Genomic DNA, 24,917 nt, shown 5'->3' with positions numbered 1-24,917 from the left:
ACATCAACTATTCAGAGTAGACTGCGTAAATCAGGCCTTCATGGTCGAATTGCTGCAAAGAAACACCTACTAAAGGACACCAATAATAAGAAGAGACTTGCTTGTGCCAAGAAACACGAACAATGGACAATAGACTGGTGGTAATCGGTCCTTTGGTCTGATGAGTCCAAATTTGACATTTTTGGTTCCAACCGCCGTGTCTTTGTGAGACGCAGAGTAGGTGAACGGATGATCTCCGCATGTGTGATTCCCACCGTGAAGCATGGAGGAGGTGGTGTGATGGTGCTTTGCTGGTGACACTGCCTGCGATTTATTTAAAATTCAAGGCACCGTTTAACCAGCATGGCTACCACAGCATTCTGCAGCGATACACCATCCAATCTGGTTTGCTCTTAGTGGGACTATCATTTGTTTTTCAACAGGACAATGACCCAACACACCTCCAGGTGGGGTAAGGGATATTGACCAAGGAGAGTGATGGTGTATTGCATCAGATGACCTGGCCTCCACAATCACCAATCTCAACCCAATTGAGATGGTTTGGGATGACTTGGACCTCAGAGTGAAGGAAAATCAGCCAACAAGTGCTCAGCATATGTGAGATCTCCTTCAAGACTGTTGGAAAAGCATTCCTCATGGAGCTGGTTGAGAGAATGCCAAGACTGTACACAGCTGTCATCAAGGCAAAGGGTGTCTACTTTGAAGAATCTCACATACAAAACACATGTCCCTAAAGGGTTCATCTTGTTGTTCATCTCACTGTTTTCTTCCCATTCACATCAACATATTATCTTTGGGCTGAACGGACAGCTGAAGGCAGGGGTGACATTCAAGACCACCGTGTTCCCTTAATCCATGTCTTGTTCTTTAGAGACTCTTGACAGACGGACATTTATTAGTTCTCCCATTCTCCTTATTAAAACACACGGAGGGGAGATTTTATTAATGTCTGCAACAGTAACTCCAGAATCCCAGTGGCAGGAGAAGAAGAGTTGTGGCCTCAGCCCTGGAAGTGTGAAGCGTGTGTGTGAGAGAGAGCGAGAGAGGCAGGACTGTTGGCTCCTTTTCTTTGGCTCAGGATATATATTTGTCCATTGAAAGCGAGGGGCAAATGGAAGAGAGCTGGATTATTCCACTGAACGGGGTCAGTGCTGCAGAGCATCTCCGTTGTCGTTCTGAGAGAGAGTGACAGAGAGACAGAGAGAGACTTTGTTGACTACATGCAAATCCAAACGCTCTTGGATTCGATTGAAGTGTGCTCTAAGTCATCGATCCGTAGCATTCTGAGAACATTACCTGCATCAGATGATTTACCTCTACTCCGTTAAATACTGTCAGTTCAGGCATGGCAAGAGACTGAAAAATACAAGAAGCACTTTAGCCACAGAAAACACACGCACGCACGCACACACACACACACACACACACACACACACACACACACACACACACACACACACACACACACACACACACACACACACACACACACACACACACACACACACACACACACACACACACACACACACACACACACACACACACACACACCACACTCACCACACTCACCACGCCCTCATGCTGGCGTCTCCCCCGGGTCCGCAAGATGACAACACCCAAAAGGAGGATATTAGCTATCAGAGAGATAGCTAACAATGTACTGACTGATATGACCTTCCCTAGGAGAGAACACAGAGGAGAGAGAGGAGTATACAGTATCTATCTAATTATAATATTTTAGTATGTACAGTGCATTTGGAAAGTATTCAGACCCTTTGCTATGAGACTCGTATTTGAGCTCCGGTGCATCCTGTTTCCATTGATCATCCTTAAGATGTTTATACAACTTGATTGGAGTCCACCTGCGGAAAATTCAATTGATTGGACATCATTTGGAAGGGAACACACCTGTCTATATAAGGTCCCACAGTTGACAGTGCATGTCAGAGCAAAAACCCAGCCATGAGGTCAAAGAAATTGCCCATAGAGCTCCGAAACAGGATTGTGTCGAGGCACAGATCTGGGGAAGGGTACCAAGACATTTCTGCATCATTAAAGGTGCCCAATAACACAGTTGCCTCCATCATTCTTAAACGGAAGAAGTTTGGAACCACCAAGACTCTTCCTAGAGCTGGCTGCTTGGCCAAAATGAGCAATCGGGGGAGAAGGGCCTTGGTCAGCGAGGTGACCAAGAACCCGATGGTCACTCTGACAGAGCTCCAGGGTTCCTCTGTGGAGATGGGAGAACCTTCCAGATGGACAATCATCTCTGCAGTACTCCACCAATCAGGCCTATATGGCAGTGGCCAGATGGAAGCCACTCCTCAGCTAATGGCACACGACAGCCTGCTTGGAGTTTGCCAAAAGGCACCTAAAAACTCTCAGACCATGAGGAACAAGATTCTCTGGTTTGATGAAACTATGATTGAAATCTTTGGCCTGAATGCGCCACATCTGGAGGAAACCTGGCAACAACATTTTGCACACCCAATTTTTCAGTTTTTGATTTGTTAAAAAAGTTTGAAATATCCAATAAATGTCGTTCCACTTCATGATTGTGTCCCACTTGTTGTTGATTCTTCACAAAAAAATACAGTTTTATATCTTTATGTTTGAAGCCTGAAATGTGGCAAAAGGTCGCAAAGTTCAAGGGGGCCGAATACTTTCGCAAGGCACTGTATCTACAATATCTATCTCCAGTATCTTAGTATCTATCTACAGTATCTTAGTATCTATCTATAGTATCTTAGTATATATCTACAGTATATATCTATAGTATCTACAGTATCTACCTATAGTATCTATCTACAGTATCTTGGTATCCATCTACAGTATCTATCTATAATATCTTAGTATATATCTACAGTATCTATCTATAGTATCGTAGTATCCATCTACATTATCCATCTACAGTATCTTAGTTTCTATCTACAGTATCTATCTATAGTATCTTAGTATATATCTACATTGTCTATCTACAGTATCTTAGTATCTATCTACAGTATCTTAGTATCTATATATTGTATATTTGTATATATTGACAGTATCTATCTATAGTATCTTAGTAGCTATCTATAGTATCTTAGTATCTATCTATAGTAGCTCAGTATCTATCTACAGTATCTTAGTATCTATCTATAGTATCTATCTATAGTATCTTAGTATCTATCCATAGTATCTTAGTATCTATCTATAGTATCTTAGTATATATCTACAGAATCTTAGTATCTAAGTATCTATCTGCAGAATCTTAGTATCTATCAACAGTATCTATCTATAGTACCTTAGTATATATCTATAGTATTTTAGTATCTATCTATAGTAGCTCAGTATCTATCTACAGTATCTTAGTATCTATCTATAGTATCTATCTATAGTATCTTAGTATCTATCCATAGTATCTTAGTATCTATCTATAGTATCTTAGTATATATCTACAGAATCTTAGTATCTAAGTATCTATCTGCAGAATCTTAGTATCTATCAACAGTATCTATCTATAGTACCTTAGTATATATCTATAGTATCTTAGTATCTATCTACAGTATCTATCTACTGTATCTCGGTACCTATCTACAGTATCTCTCATTAGATCTACACTATATATATATACAAAAGTATGTGGCTGACTGGAAGCATGTCCCCGCAGCAATGTTCCATAGCAGCAGGGGGGGGGGGGTGTCCACATACTTTTGGTAATGTAACGTATCTATAAACAAGGCTAAAACACTTACTTTGTAATTGCTGCTCTTGTGACTCTAGAAAGAAAGGAAAGCGATAATATCATGTCATAATGCACCACATTATTCATTTGGATTCAAAATCTGAGAAGTAGTAAGCGGAGGTTTTAACTTGGCTGGCACAAGGTCAGACATTCTTCATACTAACTGAGCTTAATTAATCATTAAAGGATTAAGCAAACGTTGCAAAGTGTACTACCCATGTTGCTGTTTGATATTGTTGACGATGTTAATGATGATGGTGATGGTGTTGTTGATGATGATGACGTTTTGGGCGGGATCGACGATGTTTCTAAAACAAATGTCCGAAAAAAGATTGACTTTCATCTAAAGAATTAATTTATCAACATTATTAATTCAGATTTTTTATTTTAAAAAGGTACATCATTGTATGACAAAATAGAGAGAGATGCTTACTGTAATTTATGTTGAGTAACGTGGTTGTATATATTGTTGGAGTTTTTGTATCTAAAAAGATGTACAGAAAAAGGTTTGTATATTGAAATAAAAACAAACGCATGCAACAATTTTAATTGAGTTTAATGAGTTAGAGTTCAAACGAGGAAATCAGCCAATTGAAATAAATTTGTTAAGCCCTGATCTATAGATTGCACAACTGGTCGTCTTGGTATGTCTATGCATTCTAATTGCCATCGATAAAAATGCAAATGTGTTCATTGTCCATAGCTTATGCCTGCCTATACCATAACCCCACACGATGCCATACACGTGTCTGCGGTTGTGAAGCCGGTTGGACATACTGTCAAATTCTCTGAAACGACATTGGAAGCGACTTATGGTAGAGAAATGGACATTCAATTCTCTGGCAAAAGCTCTGGTGGAGTCAGCAGGCCAACTGCACGCTCCCTCAAAACTTGAGACATCTTTGGCATTGTGTTGTACGACAAAACTGCACATTTTATTTCAGCTCATGAAACATGGGACCAACACTTGGCATGTTGCGTTTATATTCTGGTTTAGTGAAGTTATTCCCTTGGAGAATGAGATCAGACTTAGCAGGAAATATCAAACAATTGACCTCCACACACACGCACACACACACCCCAATGTCCTCAGATTCCATACCCATTGCTTCCACACACACACACACACACACACACACACACACACACACACACACACACACACACACACACACACACACACACACACACACACACACACACACACACACACACACACACACACACACACACACACACACACACACACACACACACACACACACACACACACACACAGTGGCGGGCCCTCTGGCCACAGAAGCAGTGAAGAATTCCCAGCCCAGCCAAGAGAATACTGTAACTAACCAGAGAGAGAGAGCGATGTATGTGACAGGATGAGGATGGCATGATGGTTAACATTACAGTTCTTTGATAATGTTTGGCCCCTGGATGTCACACACACCCACCCATTGCTTCCATACACACACACAATGACAGAACACACACATAGTGGCGGGCCCTCGCCATGAAAACAGTGAAGAATTCCCAGCCCAGCCAAGAGAATACTGTAACTAACCAGAGAGAGCGAGACAGAGAGAGAGCTAAGAGAGAGAGAGAGCGAGAGAGACAGCAGGAAGACAGACAGACAGAAAGAGAGCAGACAGACAGAGAAAGAAAGAGATAGCAGGCAGACAGAGAGACACAGTGAGCATAGCCTTGCTATTGAGAAAGGCCGCTTTAGGCAGACCTGGCTCTCAAGAGAAGACAGGCTATTTGCAAACTGCCCAACAAAATGTGGTAACTGAGCTGCACTTCCTAACCTCCTGCCTAATGTAGGACCATAATAGAGACACATATTTCCCTCAGATTACACAGGTCCACAAAGAATTCGAAACCCGATGTTGATAAACTCCCAAATCTACTGGGTGATATACCACAGTTTGCCATCACATCAGCAAGATGTGTGACCTATTGCCACAAGAAAAGGTCAACCAGTGAAGAACAAACATCATTGTAAATACAACCCATATTTATGCTTATTTTTCCCCCTTTTGTACTTCAACCATTTGCACATCGTTACAACGCTGGATATATACATAATATGACAGTAATGTCTTTATTCTGCTGTCTTTATTCTGCTGGGTCTGCTGTCCGGACCTCTGGCAGTCTCTATGGGGATGCCACAGGGTTCAATTCTTGGACCGACTCTCTTCTCTGTATACATCAATGAGGTCGCTCTTGCTGCTGGTGAGTCTCTGATCCACCTCTACGCAGACGACACCATTCTGTATACTTCCGGCCCTTCTTTGGACACTGTGTTAACAACCCTCCAGGCAAGCTTCAATGCCATACAACTCTCCTTCCGTGGCCTCCAATTGCTCTTAAATACAAGTAAAACTAAATGCATGCTCTTCAACCGATCGCTACCTGCACCTACCCGCCTGTCCAACATCACTACTCTGGACGGCTCTGACTTAGAATATGTGGACAACTACAAATACTTAGGTGTCTGGTTAGACTGTAAACTCTCCTTCCAGACCCATATCAAACATCTCCAATCCAAAGTTAAATCTAGAATTGGCTTCCTATTTCGCAACAAAGCATCCTTCACTCATGCTGCCAAACATACCCTTGTAAAACTGACCATCCTACCAATCCTCGACTTTGGCGATGTCATTTACAAAATAGCCTCCAATACCCTACTCAACAAATTGAATGCAGTATATCACAGTGCAATCCGTTTTGTCACCAAAGCCCCATATACTACCCACCATTGCGACCTGTACGCTCTCGATGGATGGCCCTCGCTTCATACTCGTCGCCAAACCCACTGGCTCAATGTCATCTACAAGACCCTACTAGGTAAAGTCCCCCTTATCTCAGTTCGCTGGTCACCATAGCATCTCCCACCTGTAGCACACGCTCCAGCAGGTATATCTCTCTAGTCACCCCCAAAACCAATTCTTTCTTTGGACGCCTCTACTTCCAGTTCTCTGCTGCCAATGACTGGAACGAACTACAAAAATCTCTGAAACTGGAAACACTTATCTCCCTCACTAGCTTTAAGCACCAACTGTCAGAGCAGCTCACAGATTACTGCAACTGTACATAGCCCACCTATAATTTAGCCCAAACAACTACCTCTTTCCCAACTGTATTTAAATTTATTTATTTATTTTGCTCCTTTGCGCCCCATTATTTTTATTTATACTTTGCACAGTCTTCCATTGCAAAACTACCATTCCAGTGTTTTACTTACTATATTGTATTTACTTTGCCACCATGGCCTTTTTTGCCTTTACCTCCCTTCTACTTCATTTGCTCACATTGTATATAGACTTGTTTATACTGTATTATTGACTGTATGTTTGTTTTACTCCATGTGTAACTCTGTGTCTGCTTTGCTTTATCTTGGCCAGGTCGCAATTGTAAATGAGAACTTGTTCTCAACTTGCCTACCTGGTTAAATAAAGGTGAAATAAAATAAATAAATACAAATTATTTTGGAACTTCTGTGTGTAATGTTCACTGTTCATTTTTATTGTTTATTTCACTTTTGTAAATTATCTACTTTACTTGCTTTGGCAATGTTAACACATGTTTCACATGCAGAGAGAGAGAGGGGACAATATGAGGATGTCATGATGGTTAACAATACAGTCCTTTGATAATGTGTGGCCCCTGGTCGTCACACACACCCCAATGTCCACAGATTCCATACACACACACAATGACAGTACACACACATAGTGGCGGGCCTTCTGGCCATGGAAGCAGTGAAGAATTCCCAGCCCAGCCAAGAGAATACTGTAACTAACCAGAGAGAGAGAGATGTATGTGACAGGATGAGGATGGCATGATAGGAGAGAGAGAGAGATGTATGTGACAGGATGAGGATGGCATGATAGGAGAGAGAGAGAGAGAGAGAGAGAGAGAGAGAGAGAGAGAGAGAGAGAGAGAGAGAGTAGCAGGCAGACAGAGAGAGCATGCATACAGTGCACAAAAGAGAGAGAGACTCAGTGAGCATAGCCTTGCTATTGAGAAAGGCCGCTGTAGGTAGACCTGGCTCTCAAGAGTAGACAGGCTATTTGCAAACTGCGCAACAAATTGAGATGGTAACTGAGCTGCACTTCCTAACCTCCTGCCTAATGTAGGACCATAATAGGGACACATATTTCCCTCAGATTACACAGGTCCACAAAAAATTTGAAACCCGATGTTGATAAACTCCCAAATCTACTGGGTGAAATACCAGTTTGCCGTCACAGCAGCAAGATGTGTGACCTATTGCCACAAGAAAAGGTCAACCAGTGAAGAACAAACATCATTGTAAATACAACCCATATTTATGCTTATTTTTCCCCCTTTTGTACTTCAACCATTTGCACATCGTTACAACGATAGTATATATACATAATATGACATTTGTAATGTCTTTATTCTTTTGGAACTTCTGTGTGTAATGTTTACTGTTCATTCTTAAGGTTTTATTTCACTTTTGTATATTTTGTATACTTCACCTGCTTTGGCAATGTTAACATATGTTTCCCATGCAGAGAGAGAGAGGGGACAATATGAGGATGTCATGATGGTTAACAATACAGTCCTTTGATAATGTTTGGCCCCTGGTCGTCACACACACCCCAATGTCCACAGATTCCATACACACACACAATGACAGTACACACACATAGTGGCAGGCCCTCTGGCCATGGAAGCAGTGAAGAATTCCCAGCCCAGCCAAGAGAATAGTGTAACTAACCAGAGAGAGAGCGAGAAAGCGAGACAGAGAGAGAGAGACATAGAGAGCAGGCAGACAGAGAGAACAGAGCAATGGACACCCCGCTGAGACCAGTGAGACACCCTCCCAGATCTGCAAGACCCCCTCCTGAAGGACCTGCACCAAGATAACCCACGCCAAGAGGACCTACACCCAGACCACAGCATCACCAGCCATACCCCAACCAGCTAAGACAACATCCTATATAGGCCCCCCCCCCATATCAGACCTATAACCCTTCTGCCCACACGATGCCCCCCCTCTCCTGCGACACGGACCTCAACATGACAGCAGGACATATGCCCAGGCAGTATTCAGAGCAACAGGCCCAACCCCCACTATTACACCCACGCAAGCCCCATCATGTGACCTTAGAGGTATGTATCAGATGCTCAACATGCTCTGCTCACAGCTACTGTGATGGTCCAGGCCTAAACCACACAACAACAACACTAGACACTATGGAACACAAAGATTTTACCATCTCATCCTGGAATATACAAGGTCTGAGGTCATCTGCCTTTGGCCTAAAGAGCAGGAACTCAGACTTCAAAGAAATTGGAAATACATACATTGTCATCTTATAAGACACATGGTAAAATGTACAGACTCAGTGAGCATAGCCTTGCTATTGAGAAAGGTCGCCGTAGGCAGACATGGCTCTCAAGAGAAGACAGGCTATGTGCTCACTGCCCACAAAATGAGGTGGAATCTGAGCTGCACTTCCTAACCTCCTGCCCAATGTATGACCATATTAGAGAGACATATTTCCCTCAGATTACACAGTGCAACAAAGAATTCGGAAAACTTCCATATCTACTGGGTGAAATTCCACAGTGTGCCGTCACAGCAGCAAGATTTGTGACCTGTTGCCACGAGAAAAGGGCAACCAGTGAAGAACAAACACCATTGTAAATACAACCCATATTTATTTTATCCTGTGTCCTTTAACCATTTGTACATTGTTAAAACACTGTATATATATAATATGAAATTTGTAATGTCTTTATTGTTTTGAAACTTCTGTATGTGTAATGTTTACTGTTAATTTTGATTGTCTTTCACTTTATATATTATCTACCTCACTTGCTTTGGCAATGTTAACACATGTTTCCCATGCCAGAAAAGCCCTTGAATTGAATTGAATGAGAAAGAGAAAGAAAGAGAAAGAGAAGAGAGAGAGAGAGAGAGAGAGAGAGAGAGAGAGAGAGAGAGAGAGAGAGAGAGAGAGGTGACAGTCTGAGGATGTCATGATGGTTAACAATATACAGTCCTTTGATAATGTTTGGCCCCTGAGAGGGATAGAAAGCAGTTGCTTTGCGAGGTATCTCTACCTGAAAATACATGATCTAAGTGGTTGATAGTTGGTATTCAGCAATCATAAAAGCCTGCCTTATTAATTTTAAAGAACTATTCAAATTGTGATATTTATCAGACAGCGTAGGCAACGGCTTCCGGGTTAAGCGACTGGCTGGCTTCCGGGTTAAGCGACCAGTGTGTCAAGTGGCTTGGTAGGTTCGTGTTTCGGAGAGACGCATGGCTCTCGACCTTCGCCTCTCCTGAGTCCGTATGGGAGTTTCAGCAATGTCACAAGACTGTATTGGATATCACAAAATTGGGGGTAAAAAGTACCAAAAAACGAAGAAGAATAAGGAAAAAAAATCGTTCTGCACTGATGGTTGATAAGCAACTGCTTGTTAGAGTACGGTTTGCATCTAGGGTTAGTTGTTATTGATCGTCTGTAGAGCATCTATAGATGGACAATCCAAATGAAGTGTTACCACACACACACACTTACCAAGTGTAGTTGCTTTTTGGCATCTCACTGCATCAACTAGAGAGGAAAAGAGAGAACAATGGGTTAAAACAACTAGTTATTGTAAATAAGCATATTTCCCACATGTATGTACAGAAGGCACACACACACACACACACACACACACACACACACACACACACACACACACACACACACACACACACACACACACACACACACACACACACACACACACACACACACGTACGCATGGACACAAGCATTCGCACATACACACACACACACACAGACACACACACACATACGTACGCATGGACACAAGCATTCGCATATACACACACACAGACACACACACATACACACACACACACACGCATGCATACGTACGCATGGACACAAGCACTTGCACACACACTTAACCGGTGTAGTTGCTTTTGGCCATCTATCTGCATCACACAGAGAAGGAAAGGTAAAAACATCCCTCTTTTTAATAAGAATATTTCACACACACACGCGCATGCACACACACACGCATGCACACACACACATACGTACGCATGGACACAAGCACTCGCACAGAGAAGGAAAGGTAAAAACATCCCTCTTTTTAATAAGAATATTTCACACACACACACACACACACACACACACACACACACACACACACACACACACACACACACACACACACACACACACACACACACACACACACACACACACTTACCGAAAACATCAGCACATTCTGTAAACAAAACACAGGGCATATAGTAAGAAGGGAGATGCGTTGATAATATACAACATACAGCGCCTTCGGAAAGTATTCAGACCCCTTGACGTTTTCCACATTGTGTTATGTTACAGCATTATTCTAACATGTATTATCTTCTCCTTTCCCCCTTCTGATGACAAGGTGGCGAATCGCATCTCTGCATGTCTGGCAGACATATCAGTGTGGATGACGGATCACCACCTCAAGCTGAACTTCGGCAAGACGGAGCTGCTCTTCCTCCCGGGGAAGGACTGCCCGTTCCATGATCTCGCCATCACGGTTGACAACTCCATTGTGTCCTCCTCCCAGAGCGCTAAGAACCTTGGCGTGATCCTGGACAACACCCTGTCGTTCTCAACTAACATCAAGGCGGTGGCCCGTTCCTGTAGGTTCATGCTCTACAACATCCGCAGAGTACGACCCTACCTCACACAGGAAGCGGCGCAGGTCCTAATCCAGGCACTTGTCATCTCCCGTCTGGATTACTGCAACTCGCTGTTGGCTGGGCTCCCTGCCTGTGCCATTAAACCCCTACAACTCATCCAGAACGCCGCAGCCCGTCTAGTGTTCAACCTTCCCAAGTTCTCTCACGTCACCCCGCTCCTCCGCTCTCTCCACTGGCTTCCAGTTGAAGCTCGCATCCGCTACAAGACCATGGTGCTTGCCTACGGAGCTGTGAGGGGAACGGCACCTCAGTACCTCCAGGCTCTGATCAGGCCCTACACCCAAATAAGGGCACTGCGTTCATCCACCTCTGGCCTGCTCGCCTCCCTACCACTGAGGAAGTACAGTTCCCGCTCAGCCCAGTCAAAACTGTTCGCTGCTCTGGCTCCCCAATAGTGGAACAAACTCCCTCACGACGCCAGGACAGCGGAGTCAATCACCACCTTCCGGAGACACCTGAAACCCCACCTCTTTAAGGAATACCTAGGATAGGATAAAGTAATCCTTCTCACCCCCCTTAAAATATTTAGATGCACTATTGTAAAGTGGCTGTTCCACTGGATGTCATAAGGTGAATGCACCAATTTGTAAGTCGCTCTGGATAAGAGCGTCTGCTAAATGACTTAAATGTTAAATGTTAAATGTATTAAATTGTTTTTTCCCCCTCATCAATCTACACACAATACCCCATGACGACAAAGCAAAAACATGTTTTTAGAAATGTTTGCTAATTTATATATGTATAAACATATAAATAAGTATTTAGACCCTTTACTCAGATGCATATTGGGCAGCGATGACCACTGAGTCTTCTTGTGTATGACGATACAAGCTTGGCACACCTGTATTTGGAGAGTTTCTCCCATTCTTCTCTGCAGATCCTCTAAAGCTCTGTCAGGTTGGATGGGGAGCGTCGCTGCACAGCTAACTTCAAGTCTTTCCAGAGATGTTCGATCGGGTCCAAGTCCGGGCTCTGGCTGGGCCACTCTAGGACATTCAAAGACTTGTCCTGAAGCTACTCCTGCATTGTCTTGGCTGTGTGCTTAGGGTCGTTGTCCTGTTGGAAGGTGAACCTTCGCCCAGTCTGAGGTCCTGAGCGCTCTGGAGCAGGTTTTCATCAAGGATCTCGCTGTACATTGCTCTGTTAATCTTTGCCTCAATCCTGACTAGTGTCCCAGTCCCTGCCGCTGAAGAACATCCCCACAGCATGATGCTGCCACCACCATGTTTCAGCGTATGGATGATGCCAGGTTTCCTCCAGATGTGAGGCTTGGCATTCATGCCAAATATTTCAATCTTGGTTTCATCAGACCAGAGAATCTTGTTTCTCATGGTCTGAGAGTCTTTGGGTTCCATTGGGTTCTTGGTCACCTCGCTGACCAAGGCCCTTCTCCCCCGATTACTCAGTTTGGCCAGGCAGCCAGCTCTAGGAAGAGTCTTGGTGGTTCCAAACTTCTTCCATTTAAGAATGATGGAGGCCACTGTGTTCTTGGGGACCTTCAATGCTGCAGAAATGTTTTGGTACCCTTCCCCAATCCTGTCTCGGAGCTCTACGGACAATTCCTTCAACCTCATAGCTTGGTTTTTGCTCTGACATGCACTGTCAACTGTGGGACCTTATATTGACAGGTGCCTTTCCAAATCATATCGAATCAATTGAATTTACCACAGGTTGATTCCAATCAAGTTGTAGAAGCAATGTCGAATCTCATAGCAAAGGATCTGACCACTGATGTAAATAAGGTATTTCTCTTTTTTTTTAATTAGACATTTGCAAAAGAAAATCAAAACCTGTTTTCCCTTGGTCATTGTGGGCTATTGTGTGTAGATTTCTGAGGATTTAATCCATTTTAGAAAAAAGCTCTAACGTAAGAAAATGTGGAAAAAAATCTAGGGGTTTGAATACTTTCCGAAGGCACTATTATCGATGTACTTCATGTAGTATTATGATTTTATGCACTGGAGGTCATGGAACCAAAGGTATTTTAAACATACCGTCCTCTTGTTCTTGTGACAAATTATATTTCTGATTGAATGCATCTTCAACCAGACACTTGAAGCCTTTCAAACTGACCAACTCCACGTCAGCTAGACTGTATGTGACATCGGAGACACACTCAGGTTCCTGTTATAGAGGGGGAGGAAGAAGAAGAGGCCCAGTACTGGAGAAAGACACACACACACAGTAGAACCAATGCACATGCATGTGCGCACACGCACACACGCACACACGCACACACACACACACACACACACACACACACACACACACACACACACACACACACACACACACACACACACACACACACACACACACACACACACACACAGAGGCATAGACCTACCTTCCCATGCAGACAGGTCAGTAAGTAACATACAGCAGAATTTGTTTTGTCTTCAGTGTAATCTTTGCATTCAAAGTCCTTCTTACAGTTCTCCCCATAGAACCTGCTAAGGGCTTTTGCAACAAATCTTTCCTGTAGTAAACATGTGGAAATGACAGCAATTAAGTTTCTAATCCTTTACGGCCAAAACATAGCTTGAGATAAGCTTGCATAACATTGACCGTTTCATAACATTTTGCATGTATGTCAATGGATCCAAGTTCAATTTACACTTGCAGATTTCAAGTTAGGAGTCAGGCTTTACAGATAGAATGTACAGAAATGGAATGGAAAACCCATACCTCACTTTTGTTCACTCTGAACAAATAGCCCTTTGGCAGACGTTCTACCTTGAAGGGAAAAAGGCAACCAGTTACTTAAAGGTTCAACATCATATTATGGGTTGGCAGTGTAGCCTAGTGGTTAGAGAGTTGGACTAGTAAGCGCAAGATCGGTACAAATCTCTCGTTCTGCCTCTGAACAAGGCAGTTAACCCACTGTTCCTAGGCCGTCATTGAAAATAAGAATTTGTTCTTTAACTGACTTGCCTAGTTAAATAAAGGTTAATTTCTTTCTTTATTTTTTTTTTAAGTATGAAAATGCACCAAAAGGTTAGAAGAATTGTGATGAGTAACTAGTGACTATCATTTACCATTTCTGTCAGAAGTTCGTTATGCATGCAGTCATTCGCTTTACACAGACAGGCTCTCCACAGGCACACCTGCTGAGGAGAGGAGAGGCGAGGAGAGAGAGAGTAGAGGATCAACGCAGAGGAGAGGAAAGGAAAGGAGGGAATCAGTCGAGTACACTATGTATCTGTTAATATCAAATCAAATCAAAATCAAATCAATTTATATAGCCCTTCGTACATCAGCTGATATCTCAAAGTGCTGTACAGAAACCCAGCCTAAAACCCCAAACAGCAAGCAATGCAGGTGTAGAAGCCCGAAGAGTGCAATGTGCATGGTTAAATAATCATGCAATAATAGTCAATACCTAATTGAATTATATGCAATTTCACTACAACCACATCAGATAGAATTCAAACTTGGTTTCATTCATATGTAGCTAAACAACGTGCACGTAAGTAGTAGGAGCTGTGTGTGTTTCAGGGCTGCGGTTAAACCTTTTCCAGTCAATTCAGGGTATCAAAGATTCACGGCCCACTGTTTTATATGATAAAGTGAGCGAAACCCAGATGGGTACTGGTATCTCCAGCTGCAGGTGTGCCTGTCAGTGCTGTGACGGCTTGAATAGTGTCAGTGAGAAATGATGAGGCAATATAGAGTCTGGAACTCACAAAGAGACAAGCTCTGATGATCCATGCCAAGTCACTTGTCATGTTGCCTTGGTAACCATTAGGATTCCCCCTGGGCAGAAAGAGATGGGGGTGGGAGGGGGGGGACAGCGAGAGTAAATAAATATTCTTCCTTCAACAATTCTCCCTGCAAAATCTCCTCAACTTTCAGTTAGTACTGCTTTATCATGACAGAAACATTCCTGACAGACTATTCTTTGCCTGACCGCCATTTGAGGGACAGAATGTTTTTCAAGCGTCACTTCCAGCCTTTGTGTGTGTCATCAGTGTGATTGTCTATGCTGTTAAGCACATTTCATATGTTGTATTGGTCATTATCAAATACTGTAGATATTTCAGGAGGTAGGATCGGTTTACTGGTGGCATAACAGTAGGAATGTATTTATCTAACTTTTAATGTGTAACCAAGCAGTTAATATCCTACCAGCTGAACATAACATAAAGTTATGACCAGTGGTGGAACAAGTACACAATAAGTCATACTTGAGTGAAATTATAGATCATATGGTGGAAATTACAACATTATGTTGTTCACATGACTTTATATTAGAATGTATTCGTGTATTAGTACTTTCACAGTCTGGCTGTTCATCTGAGAGGAGCCTCTGATGCTTAACGCTGGCAATTGATTTCCGATGCCTTGGTGATAACACCTAGACTGAATAGTGTCTGTGTGAAATGCTGGCCTGTTTGCCAAGGCCAAGTACCCCTCCCTGCAGTTTATTTCTCCCACATCGCAGATGAACACTGGACTATGTTACATTAGTATGTCTGTATAAACAATAAGGTTATTGAGAGACAGGAACCTGGTGCAATGTAAATCTTACTGTCTGTTGCTTGATATCACAATGTACCTGTGTATAATTCTACACATCTGTTATTTGTCATGAATATTCAAGAGGATGCACTTTGCTATAAAGAGCAGTAACCCAAATCTGCTCATTGGGCTCTCAACAATTACCGATGGGTGGTCGCTGTTCAGCGCTGTGATTGCAATTCTTAATCGATAATAAAGTTGGATTGTTTTGAAGAAATCTAAAAGTCTCTCTCCTTTGAATCCGAAATATTCCACGACAATAAATGTATAGAACGTTACTCAAGTAAAAGTGAAAGTCAGCCAGTAAAATACTACTAGATTAAAAGTCTAAAAGTATTTGGTTTTAAATATAGTTAAGTATCAAAAGTAAATGTAATTTGCAAATGACATGTAATTAAGCAAAGAAGATGGCACCATTGTTCTTGTTTTAAAATGTCCGGATAGCCAGGGACACACTCCAACACTCAGAGAGTATTTACAAAATATACATTTGTCTTTAGTGAGTCCACCAGGCCAGAGGCAGTAGAGATGACCACATGTTCTCTTGATAAGTGTGTAAATTAGACCTTTTTCCCATCCTGCAAAGCATTCAAAATGTAATGAGTACTTTGAAAGTACAATATTTTCTTTAGGAATGTAGTAAAAGTTATCAAAAACATAAATAGTAAAGTAAAGTACAAATACTCCCAAAAATTACATAAGTAGTACTTTCAAGTATTTTTACTTAAAGTACTTTACACCACTTTGTATGACAAAGTTGTCTTGAAGACCAAACTCAGGATCATATACTGTACATCACTGTCACAAGGCACTATTCCTTGTAAGATCAATTGACTAATGTTATGACCTGTTTTACTCAAGAGAGGGGAAAGTAATGTATCTGTATTTAAACTAAGAGATCCATTGGTTGCTAAATATAATATTTTACACTTAGTCTTAGTCGTCACTCAGGGGAACAGCTTTGGTGACCGTTGCAACACGCATGCTCTACCCAAGTCTGTAGCCTGTAAACAACAGCCATTGTGATACTTTGCCATAAGCGTTTGTTGACTGAGTGTGGGCTGGTCTAAGTCCAGGATTAAATCCCATTATGCTTTTCAACTACGCACCTTTTAAAGGCAACGTCCTTAAGCTCATGGGAAAGGGTCAAGGCATCAGAGAAAAGAAAGGCCCTGAAAAAGGTCACCAAGTTCCAAAGGTCGTTAAAATGGACCTGTGTCACCTAGGGGGTTGAATCAACATAGAAAACTAATTAGACTTGCAAAAATTAATCAACGTACGGTGCATTTTGTCTTTTTTTTGGGCCCAACTTTTACCCTAAATCCAATGACATGGTGACATTTGTTTTGTTGATGTCACCTTGAATTCACATTAGTTGACAACTCAGCCAAATGTGAATCCAACCTAGACGTTGAACTGACGTCTGTGCTCAGTGGTTCCCTGGATTATGCCAAACAGCTGCTGATACACTTACAGTATACAATGTACATGTTCTCACTCACTTGGCAGATGTTGTATTTCACAACTACACACTCGATGAGCTTAATTGAGTTTGAGAACCAGCTTCAGTGGCTTAAACGTGCCAGCAAAAGCCTACGCTGTGACTGTCTTAAGAAAGCCAAGCGAAACGTACCGCCAAGAACATCCAATCGTATATACAGTATAGTTTAGCACGTGAGGTGGTTGCTTCCTCTGTCGTGGACAAACGTGCCTTTTGTCTAAGAAATAAGAGACGATGGAAACCTGGCCTGTGATGTCATTCACCATACTCAAACCGACAACTTCTTCATTTTCCCCCACGTGCCTCCAAAAAGACTTCCACATCGCAAGTAGCTCAAATATCCACTAAATAATTCATATTTCTCCTGGGGACCTCATCAGCAAGGCTGTGTCTGCCTTAACGTAGGCTGCAAAGTGATCCCCCCCTGTTGTACAGCTTTGCCAAGTAAGACCAGATCTATTGAAGTAGTTTGGTTTGCAATTATGGCTTATAGTATATTGTCTAACAATGTCTATTTCCCCAGGTTTTAATCTCAGAGGACGTGGGCCAGAGCAGTGTGGATGGCAAATGAGAAGGAAGTACGTGTTAATCCAGAGTACTGGATCGAAGACCAAACAGTGTGGTGGCTCCCAAATAACGCAATAAAGGATTGGTTCGCACCCTCTCTGAAATGGAAGTCATTTCAGCTCCAAAGAATAAAACGGACATCCGGTACATCGCAGATGCATTACACTTAGTAAAAACAACTGCAGGTTGTCAAATATGACTGTTAAATTATTCAAACCCTCACCCCGCCATTCAGAAATCAGCATAGCAATGTGAAAATGTTTAAATCACAGAAGCCAGTGAAATAGAGGAGATATTGGAAGAGAAACCGAAAGAATGTAGAACTGGTACATTTAAAAACACACATTGACAGTTTGTGCACATTCAATTTACTTGGCACAGGTTTTTTATTTCTCTATGTGGCCGTGTGTTTTAGAATCGCACGAGGAATGTAATCTGACACCTCTAGCCACTACAGCCCCCAAGTTCTGACGTTATGTTGGCCTGCAGTACTGATAATTACGTCGACCCCATGGCCAGTGAACGACCTCGTTGCCTTTTGATGGACTGGGAGGAACTTGCACCGTATTACTTCAGCTGATCTGTTCAAATCTACAAGCGTGTGCAGGTAGCGGGAAGGTAGCCTCAACCCAGACAGAATCCCTCCGTGTTTCACCATTGTTGGACTAGTGAAACAAACATGAAACCGAGCTGAAATCCTTCTGGATTTCCAGGCTAGGGACGAGTGAGGTTCACTTTGGCATGTTGCCGAATTTTTGGTTTTCAAGTCATGTGTTTAGGTTGTTTTCATATGACAAAATGTGAGTAGAAAAGGGCTGGATGTTATTTTATACTTGCATGTTTATTTACAGGCAAATGCCTACCCAGGAAACCTGTGCCACTGCTACCAAGCCACAAAAGGCTAAAGTGGCAGCTAGGGTCAGGCGCAGCACTACCTGGCACAAGGGACTAATCTGAAATTCTTACTCGGAATGTATCCTGTGCATGGAAGGATACCCTTCTTACTCGGAATGTATCCTGTGCGTGGAAGGATACCCTTCTTACTCGGAATGTATCCTGTGCGTGGAAGGATACCCTTCTTACTCGGAATGTATCCTGTGCGTGGAAGGATACCCTTCTTACTCGGAATGTATCCTGTGCGTGGAAGGATACCCTTCTTACTCGGAATGTATCCTGTGCGTGGAAGGATACCCTTCTTACTCGGGAATGTATCCTGTGCGTGGAAGGATACCCTTCTTACTCTGGAATGTATCCTGTGCGTGGAAGGATACCCTTCTTACTCGGGAATGTATCCTGTGCATGGAAGGATACCCTTCTTACTCGGAATGTATCCTGTGCGTGGAAGGATACCCTATTGGAGTGATCCCTATTGGAGCTTACATAACCATGGTTACATAAGTAAGCTTCTTTTCTATTTTCTCAGGGAAAACTAGCCCACATCCACACTGGGCTACTTCAGGAGACTTGTTTTTATGCACCGATATCAGGAACTGGTGGCGAAAAGTTTGATGAAACAATTCAGAGACTGAAACGAATACATCAGATCAAATCAAATCAAATCAAATTTTATTTGTCACATACACATGGTTAGCAGATGTTAATGCGAGTGTAGCGAAATGCTTGTGCTTCTAGTTCCGACAATGCAGTGATAACCAACAAGTAATCTAACTAACAATTCCAAAACTACTGTCTTATACACAGTGTAAGGGGATAAGGAACATGTACATAAGGATATATGAATGAGTGATGGTACAGAGCAGCATACAGTAGATGGTATCGAGTACAGTATATACATATGAGATGAGTGTGTAGACAAAGTAAACAAAGTGGCATAGTTAAAGTGGCTAGTGATACATGTGTTACATAAGGATGCAGTCGATGATGTAGAGTACAGTATATACATATGCATATGAGATGAATAATGTAGGGTAAGTAACATTATTACATTACATTTACATTTAAGTCATTTAGCATAAGGTAGCATTGTTTAAAGTGGCTAGTGATATATTTACATCATTTCCCATCAATTCCCATTATTAAAATGGCTGGAGTTGGGTCAGTGTCAATGACAGTGTGTTGGCAGCAGCCACTCAGTGTTAGTGGTGGCTGTTTAACAGTCTGATGGCCTTGAGATAGAAGCTGTTTTTCAGTCTCTCGGTCCCAGCTTTGATCCACCTGTACTGACCTCGCCTTCTGGATGATAGCGGGGTGAACAGGCAGTGGTTCGGGTGGTTGATGTCCTTGATGATCTTTATGGCCTTCCTGTAACAACGGGTGGTGTAGGTGTCCTGGAGGGCAGGTAGTTTGCCCCCGGTGATGCGTTGTGCAGTCCTCACTACCCTCTGGAGAGCCTTACGGTTGAGGGCGGAGCAGTTGCCGTACCAGGCGGTGATACAGCCCGCCAGGATGCTCTCGATTGTGCATCTGTAGAAGTTTGTGAGTGCTTTTGGTGACAAGCCGAATTTCTTCAGCCTCCTGAGGTTGAATAGGCGCTGCTGCGCCTTCTTCACGACGCTGTCAGTGTGAGTGGACCAATTCAGTTTGTCTGTGATGTGTATGCCGAGGAACTTAAAACTAGCTACCCTCTCCACTACTGTTCCATCGATGTGGATAGGGGGTGTTCCCTCTGCTGTTTCCTGAAGTCCACAATCATCTCCTTAGTTTTGTTGACGTTGAGTGTGAGGTTATTTTCCTGACACCACCACACTCCGAGGGCCCTCACCTCCTCCCTGTAGGCCGTCTCGTCGTTGTTGGTAATCAAGCCTACCACTGTTGTGTCGTCCGCAAACTTGATGATTGAGTTGGAGCGTGCGTGGCCACGCAGTCGTGGGTGAACAGGGAGTACAGGAGAGGGCTCAGAACGCACCCTTGTGGGGCCCCCGTGTTGAGGATCAGCGGGGAGGAGATGTTGTTGCCTACCCTCACCACCTGGGGGCGGCCCGTCAGGAAGTCCAGTACCCAGTTGCACAGGGCGGGGTCGAGACCCAGGGTCTCGAGCTTGATGACGAGCTTGGAGGGTACTATGGTGTTGAATGCCGAGCTGTAGTCGATGAACAGCATTCTCACATAGGTATTCCTCTTGTCCAGGTGGGTTAGGGCAGTGTGCAGTGTGGTTGAGATTGCATCGTCTGTGGACCTATTTGGGCGGTAAGCAAATTGGAGTGGGTCTAGGGCAGGGGTGTCAAAGTCAAATGGACGGAGGGCCAAATAAAAAATTTAGCTACAAGCCGAGGGCCGGACTGTTCGAATGTTCATTGAAAATTTTTTAAATGACGCATATAGTCTAGTGAAACTAATTGAACCTACTGAAAACCTAACAAATATATTCCAATATGATCAGATAAATAAAGCAATATTTTCTTATGGCTCTGTCAGTAATCTTTAATTTTCAACAGACACAAAAGACAAATTTCCTTTATATAAAAATCCCCATAACATGAACATTAAATGAAAGAAACCGGTATTCAAGGCACCATCAGTAGCCTATATTTTCTATTTTAGCAAAAGTGGGCTAAATTTACTTCAAAGAAAAAAACAATAATAGCAATTTTCTATCATCCACTCAACTGAAATATTTTTAAAATATAATTGGATTGAAATACAATAAAATAAAGTGCAAAAATCTATTAATCAAAAACAACACTTTGTTTAAGGAGAAGTAACATGCAGTGAAAACAAATATTAAACTTTAACTTTTAAACTTGAACTGAGTAAAAACTCTAAATATGTGATTGCACAGTAATGTTCACTTGTTTGAGGTTGAGGGTGATACTTGGTGGTGTCCCATCTTTTCCACAAGTTCATCAATGTTCGGGGTAAGGCTCTGAGCTGAGGAAATCCTCAGAATTGAGTGGAGGTGTTCAGCAGTAAGTCGACTTCTGTGTGATGTTTTGTTCAAGTTCATCAAAGAAAACAGTTGTTCACACAGGTATGTGCTGCCAAACATAGACAACGTTTGAGCAGCCTGGATGCGCAGCTGGGGCATTGTGTCGGGGAGGAAACGGGCGAACTCCGCAGCACCCACTGCCGCATATTTTGCCCTCAGTGCATCATTGCATTGGAGGTCAATCAACTCCATTTGGAGGTTTGGTGGTGAGCTTTCCACGTCAACAGCAAATGGGTTACCGAGCAGTTCCAACCTGCTTTTTTGTGCTTCAAAGTCAGCAAATCGGCGTCGAAAGTCAGCGGCAAGCATACCTATTTTATCAGCCAACTGTGCGCTCGGGAACGCACTGGTAGAGAGCTTCTCTTTCATGGTCTGGCAGCTGGGAAAGTGGCTCAAATTTTCTTTCCGCATCTGCGTCTCCCACAGAGTCAGTTTGGTTTTAAATGCCTTCACTGTACTGTACATATCAGAGATGACACGATCCCGACCCTGCAGCTGCAAGTTCATTGCATTCAGATGACTCGTAATGTCACACAGAAAAGCCATTTCACACAGAAACATTTCGTCTCAGAGTTGTGTTGTGTCTTTCCCTTTGCTGTCGAAGAACAGACAAATCTCCTCACGAAGCTCGAAACATCTTTGAAACACCTTTCCCTGGCTTAGCCATCGCACCTCTGTGTGATAAGGCAAATCACCATGCTCCGTTTCTAACTCCGTCAGAAATGCCTTGAACTGGCGGTGATTCAAACCTTTGGCTCTGATAAAGTTAACTGTGCGCGTGATGATGCTCATTACATGCTCCATTTTCAAGGCTTTACCGCACAACGCTTCCTGGTGTATGATACAATGATAAGCTGTCAGCTCACCTGTCGCGTTTTCCTCTTGCATCTTTTCCCGTATCTTCCCCACCAGTCCGCTCCTGTGTCCACACATCGCAGGTGCTCCGTCGGTTGTCAAACCCACGAGTTTTTCCCAAGGCAGCTCCATCTCATTTACACATCTTGACACCTCTTCATACAAATCATGCCCCGTAGTTGTGCCATGCATAGGACGTAAAGCCAAAAACTCCTCTGTCACGCTTAGGCTAGAGTCCACTCCGCGGATGAAAATTGACAACTGGGCAATGTCAGAAATGTCGGTGCTCTCATCCACAGCCAAGGAATATGCAATGAAATCTTTTCCCTTTTTCACAAGCTGCTCTTTTAGATTGATGGACAACTGGTCTACTCTCTCGGCAATGGTGTTTCTGCTCAGACTCACATTTAAAAAGAGTTGCCTTTTTTCTGGGCAAACTTCGTCACAAACTTTAATCATGCAGTTTTTGATGAAATCCCCCTCCGTAAATGGCCGGGCTGATTTAGCGATCTCTTCTGCCAAAATAAAACTGGCCTTGACAGCAGCCTGGCCTTGTGATTTGGCTTTTTTGAACAGAGCCTGTCGAGATTTGAGGCCTCGTTTTAATTCCTCTGCCTTTTGTAGCCTTTGTTCCATGTCCATATTCTTGTTTTTGTCCGCGTGTTTCGTTTCATAATGTCGTCTCAGATTATACTCTTTCAGTACCGCCACACTTTCTCCACACAGAAGACACACAGGTTTTCCAGCTACCTCCGTGAACAAATACTCCGACTCCCACCTTGTTTGAAACCCCCGGTTCTCAGTGTCCACCTTCCGTTTTGCCATTTTTGATGGGTATCTGAAAGTTAATTTTACTGTGATGCTGACAACTGCTGTGCCAATAAATATTGAAATGAAGCAGCCTACTGCTCGGTGCGTCACCGTTGCATTGTGGGAAATGTAGTATTGGTGCGTGTAAAAGATCTGCGGGCTGCCGGCTTGCTGCGGTCTGCGGGCCGGTTCTAATAATAAATCAAGATCATCCCAGGGGCCGTAAAAAACCTTCTTGCGGGCCGGATGTGGCCCGCGGGCCTTGACTCTGACATATGTGCTGTACAGGGAGACAGGTTTTCCTGTGTCTACCCTTCTCAATGGCAAAGCTGTGCTCACTGAGCCTGTACTTTATCAAGGTTTTTCCAAGGTTTTGATCAGTAACCATGGTCAAATATTTAGCCACTATGATTTAGGGCCAGATAGCAATGCATTTTGCTTTGTGTTTGTACTTCCCAATAAGCAATGTAGTTTTGTTTTGACTGTTTTAATTTGGTTAATTCTGATTGATTGGATCCCTCTCTCTCTCTTTCCTCCCACATTGTCACAGTTGGATTGTTGGATGTATCTGCTAGGTGTTGGCTAGAGTGCATGTGCCAATCCCAGAGTGGGTACATTGGCTATCTAAAGCAACATTTTCACATCATTCCATACATGGGAATTTACCCCCCCCCAAAAAAAAAAATCTGTTCAAGTATTCCCACAAATAAAAATAGACGCGGTCGTATCTCAATGTAATCAATGTATGGAATTTTTGTTCTTTTCAAATACAATTCCTTTTGGCGCCTAGATGGTCAGTTTGCAGTGTAGAACTACCTATAAACGATAATTACGCTCCAGCCCCCCGACCATTCACTCAAACAAAAACCGACCTGCGTCTGAATCTAGTTCCCCAAATGCCTACCCGTGGTATAAAAACTATTACATAGAGGTTATGTGTAGAAATGTTATTATTAACAAGCCTATAGCAATTACAAAGACATTGGCATGGGAAAACAGAAAAAGATCGAATATCAGCAACACCTTACCTTTTAGTGTCTGCTCTGGACGTTGTGCAAGCGTGCCTTTTGACATTACTTTCACTTTTGTAGACTACAGCGCTTTTGTAGTTTAAACTGCCACCCCCGCCCTCCTCTTCTCCCTTAATGTGAAACAAAAGGATACATTGAGGATACATTCACATCTCGCGGAAGGAATATGATGTTATTGGAGATCTAATCCAGCGTTATAAATTTACGTAGACATGTCGAACCTCCCCGCATATAAATCAACTAGTGGACATTATAATCTA

At 42.9% G+C, this 24,917-nt stretch overlaps 1 protein-coding gene across 5 annotated transcripts; it reads right to left on the bottom strand.

Moving 5' to 3' along the window:
• Nucleotides 1–591: 591 nt before the first annotated feature.
• LOC123998653 lies at nt 592–24,917 on the bottom strand. 5 transcript variants are annotated; one of them, XM_046303722.1, is made up of 14 exons: nt 24,655–24,911; nt 15,173–15,242; nt 14,525–14,596; nt 14,175–14,222; nt 13,834–13,965; nt 13,481–13,610; nt 10,997–11,014; nt 10,288–10,323; nt 4,161–4,211; nt 3,943–4,035; nt 3,738–3,761; nt 1,564–1,682; nt 1,297–1,356; nt 592–1,175 (listed from the first exon to the last, which is right to left on the bottom strand). In XM_046303722.1, exons 1-14 carry the CDS (start codon nt 24,801–24,803, stop codon nt 1,146–1,148), a joined length of 1,032 nt encoding a protein of 343 aa, XP_046159678.1. In that variant the 5' UTR covers nt 24,804–24,911; the 3' UTR covers nt 592–1,145. The 5 variants fall into 5 exon arrangements, with proteins under 5 accessions (XP_046159678.1, XP_046159679.1, XP_046159680.1 ...); XM_046303723.1 differs by having other exon boundaries at nt 14,525–14,593; nt 24,655–24,904; XM_046303724.1 differs by having other exon boundaries at nt 1,573–1,682; nt 24,655–24,902.

The sequence above is a fragment of the Oncorhynchus gorbuscha genome, linkage group LG16 (genome assembly GCF_021184085.1).
Source record: "Oncorhynchus gorbuscha isolate QuinsamMale2020 ecotype Even-year linkage group LG16, OgorEven_v1.0, whole genome shotgun sequence".
In the NCBI taxonomy this organism is placed as follows: domain Eukaryota; kingdom Metazoa; phylum Chordata; class Actinopteri; order Salmoniformes; family Salmonidae; genus Oncorhynchus; species Oncorhynchus gorbuscha.
Note: the sequence above shows the minus strand (reverse complement) of the source record. Positions and strands in the feature narration are given on the sequence as shown.

Coding starts and splice junctions, on each gene's coding strand:
- LOC123998653 (XM_046303722.1), bottom strand. CDS start 24,803: ATGTATCCTCAATGTATCCTTTTGTTTCACATTAAGGGAGAAGAGGAG. Junction 14,223..14,524: donor ACGAACTTCTGACAGAAATG/GTAAATGATAGT, acceptor TTTCCCTTCAAG/GTAGAACGTCTGCCAAAGGG. Junction 4,212..10,287: donor CCAAAAAGCAACTACACTTG/GTAAGTGTGTGT, acceptor ACATCTTTTTAG/ATACAAAAACTCCAACAATA.